The sequence below is a fragment of the Mugil cephalus genome, chromosome 8, assembly GCF_022458985.1.
Source record: "Mugil cephalus isolate CIBA_MC_2020 chromosome 8, CIBA_Mcephalus_1.1, whole genome shotgun sequence".
NCBI lineage: Eukaryota > Metazoa > Chordata > Actinopteri > Mugiliformes > Mugilidae > Mugil > Mugil cephalus.
This window is the reverse complement of record NC_061777.1, coordinates 20453142-20468792: the sequence shown is the minus strand read 5'-3', so window position 1 is coordinate 20468792 and position 15651 is coordinate 20453142. Positions and strand designations below refer to the sequence as shown.

General features: G+C 42.6%; 2 protein-coding genes across 3 annotated transcripts in view; one reads left to right on the top strand and one right to left on the bottom strand.

Annotated features, from left to right (window-relative positions):
- The first annotated feature begins 3376 nt into the window (after window positions 1–3376).
- On the top strand, window positions 3377–7670 carry vsig8b (V-set and immunoglobulin domain containing 8b). Its single transcript, XM_047590945.1, has 8 exons — window positions 3377–3480; window positions 3825–3904; window positions 5437–5597; window positions 5756–5957; window positions 6205–6354; window positions 6468–6590; window positions 6799–6937; window positions 7028–7670. Exons 2-8 carry the CDS (start codon window positions 3832–3834, stop codon window positions 7254–7256), a joined length of 1077 nt encoding a protein of 358 aa, XP_047446901.1. The 5' UTR covers window positions 3377–3480; window positions 3825–3831; the 3' UTR covers window positions 7257–7670.
- A 6034-nt stretch (window positions 7671–13704) lies between these two features.
- The window catches only part of dock5 (dedicator of cytokinesis 5), a 29779-nt gene continuing 27832 nt past the window's right edge, over window positions 13705–15651 (bottom strand). For both annotated transcript variants that reach the window (XM_047592219.1, XM_047592220.1), the window contains exon 51: window positions 13705–15611. In XM_047592219.1, the coding sequence (XP_047448175.1) occupies window positions 15510–15611 (102 nt within the window). In that variant the 3' untranslated portion in view covers window positions 13705–15509. The remainder of the gene's footprint in view (window positions 15612–15651) is intronic.

Below are 15651 nucleotides of genomic sequence, written 5' to 3'. Positions count from 1 at the left end.
ATGAACTCTTGCTTTTTTATTGACTGAGGACACAACAGACAGTAAAGCATAACGTCAAGCTCATTCTCACCGCCTGCCTTTTTCCACAACACACTTGGCGTAACAAGATGTTATTCCAGCAATGTTTCTCTTAATTGGTATTTTAGAGGAGAAAACTCAGCGTTGAATTACATAATTACATCATATGTTCGCAGTGTGTGGGGGAAATATGAGCTCTAGAAGTAGCAGAGATCTGAAGTTCTTTATCAGAGAATACAGTCTCCATCACACTCCTGCAAGCGAGGCTTAGGGGACCCTACTCTCCATGGACTCGCTCTGTGTGCCAGACTTCACTGGGTTTAGCACAAGAAGCACAACTTATTGGATTATGGAGTCCACCGTCTATGCTCATATTGCTGGAGGCTGTGTGTGTGCGTTTGTGTGTGTGCTGGGGTATATGTGGGTGGGCAGCTTGTGAACCGAGGGAGGGATGGAGCAGTAAATACACGGTAAATTCCCTTTTACTCTTGCATTTTAAATGTGGAGTTTCTTTCCACATTCCAGTGCCCTGCCTTTTCACGTTCAGAGGTTAGAAGTTTAAGCAGGCCGCAAGAGTTGCGCGCTGCGAATGAAGCAGGGCCGTGGCGGCTCTTCCCATTGCACGTGGACTTAGCTGCACCTGTCTAATTTCAGTTGTTGGAAGTAGTTACGTCTGCATGGACGGGATGAGGTTTTGGCACGCACTCTTGGTTAGATGGACTCTCCCGATGATATAATGCTCCCTAATTGTGCACATGCACACAGAGATTTCGCGGTGGAAGTGAGTTACTGGCACGCTCTCTATTTCTGTCTCCTGCGCCTATTCAGCGTGGTAACCTGCTCACCTTTCAGAGGTTTCAGCCGAAGTAATGTGGGATGTTGTGTTATTGACAGGCCGGAGTTAACTCTTTTGCTCTGCCGTTCCCATCTACTTTCTCCTGCATCCCCTTCCAGTTCTAAAACTGATGATGCTGTCTCTCACTGCACCAGCTTCAGTATCATTAAAACTGGAATTCATTGTTGGCAACCAGTGGGATTTTGTCCTGCTGTGTCCAGTATCTTTCAAGCATGGCTTTGATGGTAGATGTGCCCTTTCCGCAGTGGGTTACTTACTGGGAGGCTGGGAGGAATCCTTGCATTTTGCTCTTTATTATTTATTCTGCAGGATGTCACATGGAAAGCATGCAGGGCAGGACCGGCTGAAAATGTGCTCTGCTTGGAGATAGAGGAGTAATCACGCCAGGATTAGCGCATAAGAAGGCATCCGTTAGAATTGGAAGACAACTGCTAATGCTTAAAAAGATGCTACTTTTATGCTCATTAATGCGTTGTCTACTGTCTGCGGAGTGTTTGTTTATGATGGGGAGGAGACCAGTGAATAATGAACGATTGTTGTGAATGAGACAAAAAATCTATTTCCCCTGTCAGAGTGGACGTCTAATTGCGGGGATTCGGGGTGGTGGGGGGGTCATGAATACTGTCTGCTGGCTGTAATCCACTCACGTAGATCTTTGAGGGGCTGAGTGACTGTCTCCCTCTGTGACAAGCGCGATCCTTGTCCCAGTGGCGTTCCACCTTAAAAAGATGAATATATGTGCCTAACTGGCTCCCTGACATTGACACACAGTGAGTCACGCTGCCGTGCTATTTCAGTATGGCTGCTGGCAAGCCTTTCTGTAGCCTCTCCCCTCCCTGCTTTGGTCATTTGTTTGCCGCCCCTGCTATGCTGTTTACTTGTAATTTGGACATCTGTCAAGGTGGTTTGTTTGGTACCCTGTGGTGCCGTGATTAGGCTACCTTTGCCAGATCTTGGAAGGTGTGTACTGAGGAAAATCTCGGCTCTTGAGAGAAAGCCATAGTTTGGCTGCTCCTTGTCGACTGAGTGCAGCAGGATGATAATAAAAAAGAAATCTGTGGGTGACAACAAAGTGCAGCGAAAAAAAACATGATGCAACAGATTCAGGTCGGGGGTCACGAATGTATTCATCATGCTCGTCCACGCTCTCTCCTGCGGTGTTAATGGTGGCCTCGCCACAATGGTTCCGCCTCGGCCTGTCGTGCAGTCTGTTCAGCTCAGCGCCACGGTGCCAGAACCTCCTCTTACACCAGAGGGAAGAAGTGCGGCAATTAACCACCTGCTGGCGGAGCAGCCACATCGCGTAGCCCCACGCAAACCTTGACATTTGCAAGATCACTCTTGTACACGTGCACGCACAGATTTATGGGCGTGGTGTCACTCAGGCACACTGCATGATATTCAGGTACACAGCTTGCAAATGCACAGCGAGCCTTGCTGATTTCAGATTTGCTTTCTGATCATGTCTCATAATAAGCGTTACTAATTTGTTCATCTCCTTAATGAACATTATTGGCAGGATCGCATTAACCCAGCACTAAAGTCTCCTAATGGCCAACGTCACGCCCCGTGCTCACATTATACTGTATAATCAATACTGAATAATTCCATCAGTCCGTCTAGCGTCATTGGAAAAAGTATTTCCTTTAATTTCTGAATCTTCAGACACATTTTTAAAATGGTAAAATAGGTCATATAAACCACAGTGATCACTCCTCTGGAACTGTTTAACTTTTAGCTTAACTCTTACGTTTAGTAAATCATTTATAGGCGATAAGGAAGTCAAACTATTTAGTTTGTCTATTTAGTTTAATCATCTGACCTCACTTGGAGCCCAGGCAGAAGTGACGGGTGCCTTGCTGCACTTTTGCGACTCTGTCACTTTGCTGCACATCAACATACTATGCCTTTTCTGTGTCTTTTTGTTCACACACCCATGGGTGTGTTCGGAGGGTGTGTAACGTCAGGGATAGAAAAATAGTTGCACATGTTCAAAGGAAAAGAAATGACATTGCTGTCTTGTTACCCTGAACAGCACACAGACAACACATCAAATCTGATTTAAAAAAATATGTATATTTTGAGGAATCAGCTGCACAACAGCCAAATCGCAGACACTACGGACACCTTCTTACACAGCGGAAGTTTCACATAGGGCGTTGTGATATCCTTTATAGTAGACTGACAGGTGATAGAAATGTACCTAGACAAAAAAAGCAGCGCTGCAACATTTCTGAACTGCTCAACACACGTAATCATTAATCATCAGCTGTTGCACAAGTCTGGCATAAGAAAGTACACTCAAAACTCTGTTATTATTTTTAATATGTAACATTTCGAAAAAGATGAATTAATAATTAGAAAAAATGAATTTAACACCGTTTTAATACAACAAACACACCTCCTGTAATCTATAAAGGAATTTGGCAGGTCTGACATGTTTTCTAGCTCTGGGAGTGGCCAGTAGATGTACTATGGACAGAGAGGGTGTGGCCATAGTTACTGCTGCTGAGTTTCACCTGAGATCACAATAAGCAAGCTACACCGGTACTGACACTGTGGCTCGAAGGACTTACTTTTACTTTGGATAATTTCTTCAGTTCAGGGTAAGTCAGATCTGTTATATTTTCCAATCTATGATTTGACTGACAACAGAGATTGATTTCCTCGGTGTCTTGTATCGACAGACACAGTTTGTCCTTTGAAATTTTTAATTCACTCTTGGCCTCACTTGCTCTGTAGAAAGAGAAAACGAATGCAGTAATTCCTCAGTTCTGGGGCGCGATATAAACATCTGTATCAGGGAGCTGGAGGACCACCACGGAGTAGAAAGCTGTTCACTTTAGAGGCAAATTAGAGGCAAAATACAATCATTTGGGGGGGAAACACCAGACTGAAACAATATTCTCTCAGTATTTTCTCCTTGTTAATGTGATGCATTTTCTCGCAGGGTTATAATGAAGCCCACATTTACAAACATGAGGCTCAAGGTGGCTGTGCTGTTGCTGATAGCAATTCAGCTGAAGACAGGTGAGTTTGACTTTTAGCTGTAAAGTGTCTGTTTTGGGTTTTTGATCAGCTCGACCTGCCTGTTGAATATTTAACAGTAAAAATTGAAAACATGGAAAGCAGAGACTGAATTATTGATCAAACAGGACAGGTTTTTTTTTTTTTTTTTTAAACCTGGTCTGTGATTCAAACAATAGTCCCTCCATTGTCATGTACTCTTAGCTTAGCCAATGATCTGATTGGTGAATTGCTGACATTCTGTGAACCGTGTACATATAATGTGGGTGGCAGACAGGTATCGTGCATAGCATTCCTACCTCTTTTGCTTGGGTCAGGCTGCTATGTGGATGTTTAAAGTATGACCCTGAGAGACTTCATTGTCCCTGTGGGAGGAATTAGTCTTTGGCCTCCGTCCAAGCTGTCTCTTCTAATGTATGAACAACGGAGGCAAATTTAAATGAAACGCATGCATAAAGCCAACAGTATATATAACATGATTCCTCTAAGCCGCTAAATCCTCACATTGCACCACCTCATTAGACCAACAGTTGGTGTTAAGAGGCTTGATTGATTCTTTAAGTTCCACATGGAGAGGGACGTGTTATGTGAGCCCAATGTGTGAGTCAACGAGATTTGAATATTTGCAGTTTCTTTGTAACCTGCTTACCTAGAGATCTCACTGGCAAGTTAGCTTTGCTGCCTCTTGCTTAGATCACAGTGTTTTGCCCTCAGGGGGGAGGGTTCCACAGTGTAAACATTTGATTGGCTAATTTGAGCTAATTTTCCGACACTCTCGCCACATCTGCTCTTTACATGCTTTGAACGTTCTGACACACTTTGTTTCGTTGCAGCGGCGTTAAGGCACTTTCAGAGCGTTACAGTGGATTTAAGGACGAGTTTTGTTAAAAGGGGGGCTGATTTGATTCTTCGACCTTTTACATATTTAGTGAAGATTTGACATCTGAATGGGAAAATGGTGTTAAGACCTTTTTTCTATGAGTTGAGCATCACCGAGATAAATAACCTGGATCCGTCCGAATGTGTTATAGACGATGAGTTGCTTTCATTCACGTCAAGCTATCGGGGTTAATCAAAGTCACGGCCATAAATAGTGAGTCAGCCCGCTCCTTGTTAAGTGCATTCTACATGTTTGCTCATCCACTCTGTAATCCTTGTCGTTTAACAATGCATTTCTCATGATTAACAGGCTCCCAGAGTTTTAAATTAATATGTAACTCGTTTTTTGAAAAATACCACTTTCACTGTTATTCCAGCTCTGAACCCTCAAATCTTCGCTTTGACTTAAGAGGCCAATTAGTCTCACATCAGCACTCCTACTCCACCCTGAGACTGCATGTGAGCCTAGGCCCAGAGCTTGAATGCCATTAAGTGTGAAAAATATGAATGCATTTGAGAGTAAAATTAGTCCCTTTTTTCCTTTTTGTTTCTCGGCCTGGGTAAATGATTATGAATATTGGATGGAAGTAAAAGTATGAATTGCTAATGAGACAAATCTGACAAAAACAAACATTTTGTGAAATTGTACGTGACAGAGGCGATGCAGATAACATCCTCGGGGCCAAACACGATTCAAAAGGCCCAGGTGGAGGACGTCATCCTGGGATGCACCTACACACCCAGCCCCGAAGACACCGGGGAGCTGGACATTGAGTGGTCCAACGTCAACCCTGACATGACACAGAAAGACACACTGGTACGTTCCTTATGTTTAATGATAGAGAGGAATGATAATAGGGAACCAGTTTAAAAGGATGACTGACTACAGAGTTATGTTTTGCAATACCTGTGGGCTCTGATAGTGGAAGAACCTGCTTTAAGGATGTGCCACTTAATGCAAACTTTGCATCGCAGATCTTATCACATTCGGGGGGCAAGACGCACCACTACGGCGACGCCAGCCTCTCCAAAAGGCTTAACTTCATAGCAGACCCAAAGCAGGGAGACGCCTCCATCTCCATCTCTAATCTGAGGGCCTCAGACACGGCCACCTACCAGTGCAAAGTCAAGAAGTTGCCGGGTGTTGACATGAGAAAAGTCACTCTGGTGGTGATGGGTGAGGAGGAATTCCCTTTGACCAGTTTTTCCTGTTCTTTTTCTCAGACTACTTCTTATTCTTTTCAATGTTGCTCTTATCTCATTCGCATGGAATGTAAACGTCACGTCCTCTCTCAGTTGATGACCTCACCTTATCTCCATATCCATACAGTGGTGTTTACCTCTCACACATTTAAGCCTGCGGTAGTGGATTAAGTCATTGTGTTAAAACAGTTCGTTTCCCATTATTTATTTTCTCTCACTAGTTCCTCCGTCACGGCCAAAGTGCTGGGTTGAAGGTAGCGAGGAAAAGGGTGGCACAGTCTCCCTCCGCTGCAAATCCTCTCAGGGATCCAATCCTCTCAGTTATGTTTGGAGCAGAGAGAGAGATCCTATGCCAGCCACCGCAACCCAAGGTGGGCAACTAAACATAAAAAGGCTTCCCTTTTAAAGATGCACACATTCACGTTGATGTATTGGTATAGGTTTTGCCGTACGTCTGTACTGAATGTTCCCTTCTTTCATCTAGACTCACAGAGTGGGGAGCTTTTGATAAGGAACCACACAGACAGCAACATTGGAAGTTATATGTGTGAGGTAAAAAATGCTGTCGGCAAAGAACAGTGCAGATATGCACTCCACGCATACAACCGTAAGTCTATGATATCATCTTCTAATTTTACTCTTAAGCACTCTGAACACCCTTATACCCTGAAGGCACCCTTTTATTTTGCTTCTGTATTTGTGTCAGTCTCTAATGCAAAATCACACATAAGCCCGTTGTAGAAGCTGGATTTAATGACCGTAAGGAGGAAGAGTTGCACTTGTCTGATCTTCAAACACCGTGTCCTCTTTTGCAGCCACCAATAAAGTGGGTGTCATAGTTGGGGGGGTGATAGGTGGCCTGCTGCTGCTCCTCCTCCTCCTGTTCCTCATCTGGCTCCTGATCTGTCTGTGCCATAAGCGGCGCTATGAGAAAGAGATCCAAAATGAAATAAGGTATTGCTCCAGCGCTGGACGCTGCTCGTAAGCGTCGGTGAAATAATGTCGGTTCAGAGGAACGCCTGACTGATCACGTTGTATCCGCAGGGAGGACGCCCAGGCTCCAGAGAGCAGACCCAACAGCAGACAGTCCAGCTTCCGCTCAGTGATGGGATACCGCACCCACCCCGGGGTGCAGTACAGCTCCGTGAGGAACCAGCTGCCCAGAGACGGTGATTCAGGCCCCATCTACACAGGCGAGAGTAACGGGCTGACAACTGCAGGGGACAAAACCGCTTCCCTCCAATATGACCCTCGATATGGATACCCCGTGTAAGCCACAAGCTGCACACATGCTTTTTATTTTGAGCATAAAGCTGTCTTTTGATTTAAATGAAAAGTAGTATGTGGGTGACAAATGGTGCAATATAACTAGAATACACTGGGAGTACTGGTAGACTCATAAAATATTACCTCAAATCTTACCCTGGACAAACATAAATGTACAACTGGTGGTCTTCCATGATATATTGTATCAGATCCCAGCTACTGTAAACACCAAGATTTTCATGATCCGATTTATTATTATGACAGTTTTGCTGCAACTGTATGTAAAATGTATATAGTGAAAAAAATGTATTTTTTATTAAGGTGCCTTTTTTTCTATGATGCGCATGTATCAGTTTATCATGTTTTTTTTGTTTGTTTTTGTTTTTTTAAATGTGTGCAATAAAACATTTTAACAGATAAATCAGGGAGGAGACTGTTATCTCAATCTCAATCTGGGTCCAGAGTTTGCTGCTATCTTTTACTGCCTTGTGATATCTGGTCTGACAGAACATAATGGCATTTAAAGCACATATCCCATGTGAGATATACCATTTATGTCTATGGAAAAATAAGATGCTTCAGCATCATAATGAAATCCACTATTTTCTGTTGACACAGAGAATTAGGTATAAAACTTTCCAGTGTTCAGAAGGGCAAATATTTTTTCATTAAAGAGTTTAATTCATCATTTTGAATTCATCAAAATAAACTAAATGCAAAGCTCAGATTTAAAACTCTGGTCTCAAACATGCTGAAACAGCCGGTGTGTGTTCGTAGCTCGCAGTGAGGAGAGTGGCTATTTGCAGGGATCTAAGTGGATCAATGTGAATTCAAACTTTGAGCTGCTCATGAGTCAGAAAATTGGGTGACACTGAAGCCTTGTGGGTGTTTGCATCATGGAAAATTTTTCATTTGCAGAACAAAGTGCTGGAAAATTGCTTTGTTTGTATTTTCCAGTTTGTTTTTCTCTTGTGTTAGCAAAGCAGCCAGTGAACTAGTTATCAGTCTAACCGCTATCAACTGAGGCACTGACCTGCAGCTGATACCTTCAGCAGGCAGAGTCAGCACTGAGCCTAAGGTCCCGCCTCCCATCAAAACACCTTAGTATTGGCCTGATCCCATCTTCAAAAGGTGTAGGTTGAATTAATATGATCTGCCTGAAGTGGTGTAAGCTGGCAGGTTATCAGCAATACATTTCCCCCGTGGTCCCCTCAAAGTCCTATTACGCAAGAAATGATACTTTTTTACGGAACAGAGATTAACACTGTCACCCCACAGCAAGTAGCGGGGGGTATCTGGGTTCAAATCCAGCTCGGGGCTTTCCGTGTGGGGTTTGCATGTTCTCCCTGTGCCTGTGTGGGTTTTCGCGTGGTGCTCAGCTTCGTCCCGCTGTGCAAAGACATGCATGTTAGGCTGATTGATGATTTTAAGTTTTACGTACCTTTCCTTATGTCACCTAGGCCAGGATTCAGCCCCCTAGCAATTACAGATGTTTTTATTTATTTATTTACTCACTTTTTTCGCCACTTACATCAACATCAGCAAAGTGCAGCAGCTCAAGACGCAGCAATCCAGCCTCTTCATTTCTCTACTATGAACTCTTTTTCTTAGAAACCCGACTTAAAGCTCGTAGTTGTTGGTGGTGCTTGGGACACGGAAAGAGGAACCATTCTTCAAACAGTGCCACTGTTTTAATGACCAGGAACACCCACCCACCAACGCACACAACACGCTTCTGTCTGTTTGCCAATGAAAAGCTTCACGAGAAGACAAACCGATACCTGTCATGCTTTGTAACTGCATGTTAATGTCTACATCTTTCTGTTTGCTGTAACAAAACCTTTCCGCGAGCGCCCGTCCATGAAGTCTTCCTATGCGTACACACACGTGGCCTTTGTTTCTCTTTGGTTTTGCATGGAATAGGGAAGTAGATGCAATAATTGATTTGAGAAACAACAGCGTTTTTGTTTTAATGTTAAGGTTCTTAGGCAGAACTTTAGCAGCGTTGGTTTGGTATTAAATGAGAGCTTTTTGTGCAAAAAAAAAAAAAAAAGAACCTCTCCATAAAATGTATCTTTGCTTTACTTTTTATAACATTATGTATTTATTACAGTAATAAATCAGGATTAAGTTAAGGTGTTAATTATGAAGAAAAGTTAGACCGTGGACCTGGGTACGCCTAACTGCTTATGAAATTAATCTCAAGCTGTCTCGTTGGACAGTGGCAAAAGTAAACAAGAAATCTGAATAGGACTGACATGTAATTGTGTTAAAAGTCTATATAGTTATACTGTTCTCTACAGCAAAAACTACAGTGACACAGCACAAGCACAAGGTGATTTATAGGTGATTTGCCTTTCTCATCAGATAAAATGTGTTTGTGGGTATATAAATATGTGACTGTGCTGGAATAACCATTTGCATTTACATTTGCATGGTGTTGCGGTCTGTGTCAGTCTTTACTGTTAGTCACAGTAAAGTTACTAAATATCCATAATGGGTGCACATCCTGCCCTCCTCGAGTCAGTGCAAATGTCGCCACCGCCACTACCTGTGGTCAAAACTGATGCAAATCATACATAATTCGTATGCATAAATCGCAAGACATAAATCCAAAGATTTCACCTTGCCGTGTGGATCCTCCAGGCAAGGATTAGTGCTTGGATAAACAATACGAGACAAAGGACTCTACAGCTGCAGCCAAAGCTATTGAGTCAGACGACATATTGTGATGACAAGCGGGCAAAGATAATGTAAGCAGAAACCCTCAGTAGGATACCAAGCAGTGATGAAAAACCTCATCTGAACCACGGGATCTTCCTTTGAGGTAAAAATGGAAGATATTTCTCACCCTAATTACTCTAACCCTCTTATCTCAGCTTCATATTCTTTGCACATTCTGTGACCTCCTACATTTCAGATTTCACTTTTATTTTTGACCGTAATACATTTTAACTGAGCCCATTTAGATGCATTTTATGTAAGACTAAATGTGTGAATCTTTTCCAGCTGTCACTGATACCGCTCTGTGGCACAAATGAAGAACTGTGCGGCTTTGAGTGTCCGTGCATCATTTTCTGTCATCTTGTCATCTCTCTGGATGCGGCCTAAAATAAAAGGATACAGGGCCCCACTGAGACTGCTGAGTGTTACGCCGAGGTATATAGCAGCTCTCATAAAATTTACTCACCAGATTGGCTGTCTTCTTTAATGTCTTTATCTTTCTGATGAGCCCGTGGAACTCTGGAGTAGAAGCAGCAGCGCGGTCCCAGTGAGACTATTACCACGGCTATGTCAGTGGTCAGTGTGACTCACCAGCTGGTCCGCTACTTCTGAATGACCAGACGTCCAGCTGACCAAGTCCTACGCCGTGGTGCCACAGTCTATCCTCAGCTTCTTCACTTCATCATGTGTGACATCAGCTATCTCGCATTCTGCTACAGCATCAAACTGGTCCACGCACAATTTCCACTGTCACTGCTACACACACACACGCGCACACAGGCTGCCCTCCTCAAGCATACTTGTGGTGTTTCACGCAGTCTTACGGGCAGATGCAAAACCCCGGCCAGGTTTATGAAGTCGCCCCCCACTGATGTGCTGCCAGTGGTTCTCATCTCCAGCTCGTTTTGACCCGGCCACGCATCTCCGCCACATGAAAGCCGGCACCAGCAGCGTCCACTGCCCCAAAGCGGCCGCGCTCTCAGATCATGATCAACCAGATGCACCACCTTCATCCTCTCCCTCCCTCTCCCCAGATAGCGCTGAAAATGGGAACGATATTGTGCCCTCATTCTTACCTCACATCATCACATCATCACACCCACTGACACGGCACTCTTCCGTGGTGAAAAAGATTTTCGCGAAGGCACGACTTTAAAATCTGACTGAATGAGAATCTGTGTTTATCTTGTCTGAAGGTGTTTGAACAAAAGGCCGAATTCAGCACTCATGCGAAAGTTAAAAACTGGAAAGTCAATTTTCTTTGCGCTGGAGGTCTTTGTGCAGAAATCAATTGGTCATTGTCTGAACTTATTTAAAACTTTGCAGTAACTTTTTCTTTTTATCTTTTGTGCTGACAATTTCAGTAACGCCTACTGCCTTAGTACATTACCATTAATTGCAATTTCTTCCATCAATAACGTGCTTCAGCTCTTGGAGCAGCGAGGTGTTCAAGTGATGCACGCAGCAGGCAGGTGACCAGCTCGCCACTAAAATCACAAGCTCATCAGAGTGAACCATGAATATTAATATTTCAGTAGGACAAATAATAGCCCGGCCTGTAAAACAGATCCCCAAGCGTGGCTGCCTGGACACGATGTAACTTGTGCCCATCTAAAAATGTTAAAAAATACATGCGACTGTAGTGAGAGGACAGAGCGTATTAATAAAACAACAAGGTACGCACTACCTGATTCTTTTTTTCTTTGGAGGTTTTCTAAGGTTTTACCTCAGTCAGATAGTTTAAGCTGCACATGGAGACTTCAGTAGCCTGCCTGTAACTGGAAGGTTGCCAGTACAAACTACTGCACTGTTGGAAGGAGAAAATCTAAACCTGATGAGGAAAAGCACTCCTAATCTCCTCTCCTCTAGTCTATCTGTTTGTTGGTCCTCAGCAGGGCCGTCTCAGGTGTGACTGTGTGTATCTGTAGCTGTGCCTGTGACTGCGAAGCTGGGTGTTCCTGAAAAGTGTGCTACCCTAAGTAAATAGTTTTCTGTCTCTCTCTCTCTTTGCAGTTCTACATTAGTTCACGCCCTCTGGCACCACCTAGTGAAGTTCAAAGCGGAGACACAAGTGCAGCTAATCCCACTACACAGAGAAGCTTGGGGTCCCTCCAGCAGTTAAATGGACAAAGTAAGAAAGGGCATCCTTTTCTTTGATGCGGGAGAGTTAAGTCGTACCCGGGCCAGAGTTTTCTCTCTCTGACGGAGGGAGCTGGGTTCAGTTTGACAGCGACGAAAACAGCTCGGCGTGACAAAAACTGACCTGCGTGATAGCAGCACACACAATGGTACGTTGTTTTCTGTCTTTACACTTGATTCTTAATGAAAGTCGACCCTAGAAGAAGTTAAACAAAATAAAAACAAAAAAAAGAAGCAATAAATAAATAGTCTGTAATGAATCAACAGAAAGTCGGCAGTATGTTACTGAAACAGTTGGTCGAACTGGAGCCAGTTTTGTCCAGTGGAAACACGCCTTGCTGTATCTAACAGTGTTGGGTAATTAATCATGTATGGGGGGGGGAGAAAACTTCTGCTACATAAATCTGTGTACATTTATTTTGGTGTTTTGACATCATATAAAAAGACAGACATAAAACAAAGTGAAATAAAATCTAATATTGTAAAAATATGAATAAAATGTGTAAATTAAGTGGACAGAGTTCTCTGAGAGGTAACAATTCAAAGGTGACAGTGAGATGTTATAATTGTGGCCACAAAGCTGCAATGAAATAAAAAATAAATAAATAAATGAATTCTTGCACTTTTAAATGTGAGCCCTGACAGCACAGTGAGATGTCCGGACGGGAAATGCTTTTTGATGTATAGTCCTCTTCAACGTAGTGCTGCTTTAATCTTTTAAAGTTTATTATTTTTCTGTATCTGCTGTCAAGTGTAACAAAGTGAACAGTGCAACATCTTACTCCGAAATGCACTGCAGCATCAACGTAAAGACAGATAATCGAGTGAAGTTCAAGCTTCTCTGAATTGTACTTGAGCGCTTCACTTGAGGAAATGTACTACAGGCTGTGTAGTTACGCCCCACCTTGAAAAGTGCTTCAAACTGCTTTCGAATGATTACTCAGTGCAAGCAATGGAAACTATACTACCTCAAACCGTAGAACAACTCAAACCTGGAGATAAATGTGTCACCGGCTTATAGTCTGCAGTATAAATGACAAGAAAGGTGTTTGGATTCATGTTGTAAACATGTTAAAGCATCGAGATCGTTTCCATGGAGATGTTCCTGAGCATAAAGCTAAAGCTGGCAGCTCCGACGCTGCTCTCTTTGCATGAGTGAAGATCACTTCAAACGTTTATTTCTCCTGAGACGTGCAGGAAGAGTGATATCCTGTACCTCACTATCTGACAGGAAGGAACAGGCCATTAACAAGCTAGATTAGCAAGAGCAGCCCCCCCATCACCACTCCAATAAACATCTTATATACTCCTCCCTGTATACGGCCTCCGCGGATAATGACCCCACGGCTCCAGCGCGGAGCCGTAACTGCATAATTTACCTACATCTAATCAAACTGTGCGAATTATATAAATCACGAGCTTGTTGGATGTTTTGAGCTTGAATGTGTAATTTTCCACTCAGTTCAATCAGCAGAATCCAAGGGAGTGTGTGTGTGTGTTTCCAGTGGGGGCACATAGAGTAATCTGTATTCTCCACGTTGACAGGAGAGCTGGAGAAAGATGCCTTTCTATGAAATAATCAATGTCATCTCTGGCCTTTCAGGAAGTCTTTATTTTTGTTCAGTCAACAGTTTGTTCATAAAAAAAAGGTAAAATCATCATACAGTATATCTCTTGAGGCATTGTTTGTATAAAAGTCCTTTGATGCTTATTATGAAATATGTACTGTACAAAGAAATTAATGCCTTGTGACACAATACAAAAATTCAACTAAATTATCATCAATTTCATTTTCAAAACACCTAACATGCATAGATTTAGCATTCTGAAGGCACATACGTTGCACTGCTTCCTTTATAAACTTGAGACAGCGCACAATGAAGGAGTACCTTGACAATATAGTCAGATTACACTGCATTAAAAATAAACCATCTCTGTACACGCTCGGTGTGCAAAACTATGAATGAATAGCAATAATTTAAATTTCAATAATGAATTGATAAAAATAGAAAATCTACCAACACCTGAAATATCAAACTGAAGTGAGCTTCACGGCCACTCATGCATGTACCGTGCAGTGTTTAGGGTTCTTTAAAGGACCAGTCTGAAATACTGGAAAACACGGAGAGAGCTGGGAACAGGCGGTTTAGCTTAGCATAAATATTATAAAATGCTAGCTGTGCACTGCGTAAGGGTAACAGAATCTGTCTTCCAGCACCTCTAATTAAAATGTCACATCTCATTTGTTTACAATGGTATAAAAACAATTAGAGATATTACAGGGAGTAATGTGACAGACTATTTCTTGGCCCGGAGCGGTAATTATCTCACTTTAGTGCTTCCAAAATCACAAATAGCTGTTTTGTAAAGGTTAAACTAACAGGCTGGAACGTATTAATTGAACTCCGGAGGTACTGGTAGGTGGATTGTGTTCCCTCAAAGCCGAGTGCCAGGCTACTCGTTTCATCCTTTTCCAGATTATATGCTAAACTAACCTGGGTTAAGCTGCATGATTATTGTATTGTCTCTCAGCAACGATGGACGTAAACAAGAGTACATTTCCAAATTGTCAAACTAAGTCCTTCAAAGAAAAACTGAATTCCACTGAACACTGCCATCAACATGATGTGCTATAACTCGGAAGCATCAGTTACACTATTCAGTTCATCATAAAGATCAATACAAACGCACAATCTGCACCACATTCAAAAATGCCATCCAGTGTCTCTGAAACATTGTGGTTTTTTCGATTATTTGTTTGATCAGACAAGAATTAGCTACTTATCAAACTAACAGTTACATTCTGTACATTGTATTCCCTGCTCTTGATCAAGTGCCACATATGTGTAATGCAGCTTTATCCTGTTCAGATATGGAATGTCAGTAAACAGCTACAGGGGAAATGAGTCATCCAGTGTCACTCAAGGTACAAAAAACAAAAAAAATATTACATTGCAACATTGGTCTTTCCTTTTCCCTGCGAGTGATTGAAAAAAAAAAATAAATAAAAAAAATAAACTACTGTGTCTCTTCTTCTAGAAAATAGTTCTATTACCTTTTAAAAAGCACTCTGAAGACTGGACCCAAAACCTACCCAAAAATGACAAGCTATTTCCGCACAGTAGTACCCTCTTATTACAGTAACCCCACACAAATCCTTTCTTGCATTTTAACGACAAAACAACAGTTAAAAGTTGAGAACAAAAGGACTGCTTGGACTTATACGTGACTTTTATGACTTTTAGCAGAAAGACTTTTTTCCCCACTGAGAATCTTGCATGAGAAGATGTAAAATCTGTAGCCCAAGCGTGACATTTCCACAGTTTCACATCTGGTATTGTGGTTTCCATCACCAGAGAATTAGTAAAAACTTTCAGGGCTGTGCGCTGGTGCAGCCTCACTGAGGTGGATGCTCGTACGTAGGGAACATTGACTTCCGTGTTTTTGGAGGAGGTGGAGGAGGCTTGCTCTCAATTTTCATTGGCAGCGGGGGAGTGAACTTTGGGGTAAGAGAGAAGAGAGTTCCATGTAAGGACTTC

Excerpts from the sequence above, each read along its gene's own strand:
- vsig8b (XM_047590945.1), top strand. The coding sequence starts at position 3,832 with ATGAAGCCCACATTTACAAACATGAGGCTCAAGGTGGCTGTGCTGTTG. Across the intron at positions 3,905-5,436 it reads AGCAATTCAGCTGAAGACAG|AGGCGATGCAGATAACATCC; the intron begins GTGAGTTTGACT and ends TGTACGTGACAG. Across the intron at positions 6,938-7,027 it reads GAGATCCAAAATGAAATAAG|GGAGGACGCCCAGGCTCCAG; the intron begins GTATTGCTCCAG and ends TTGTATCCGCAG.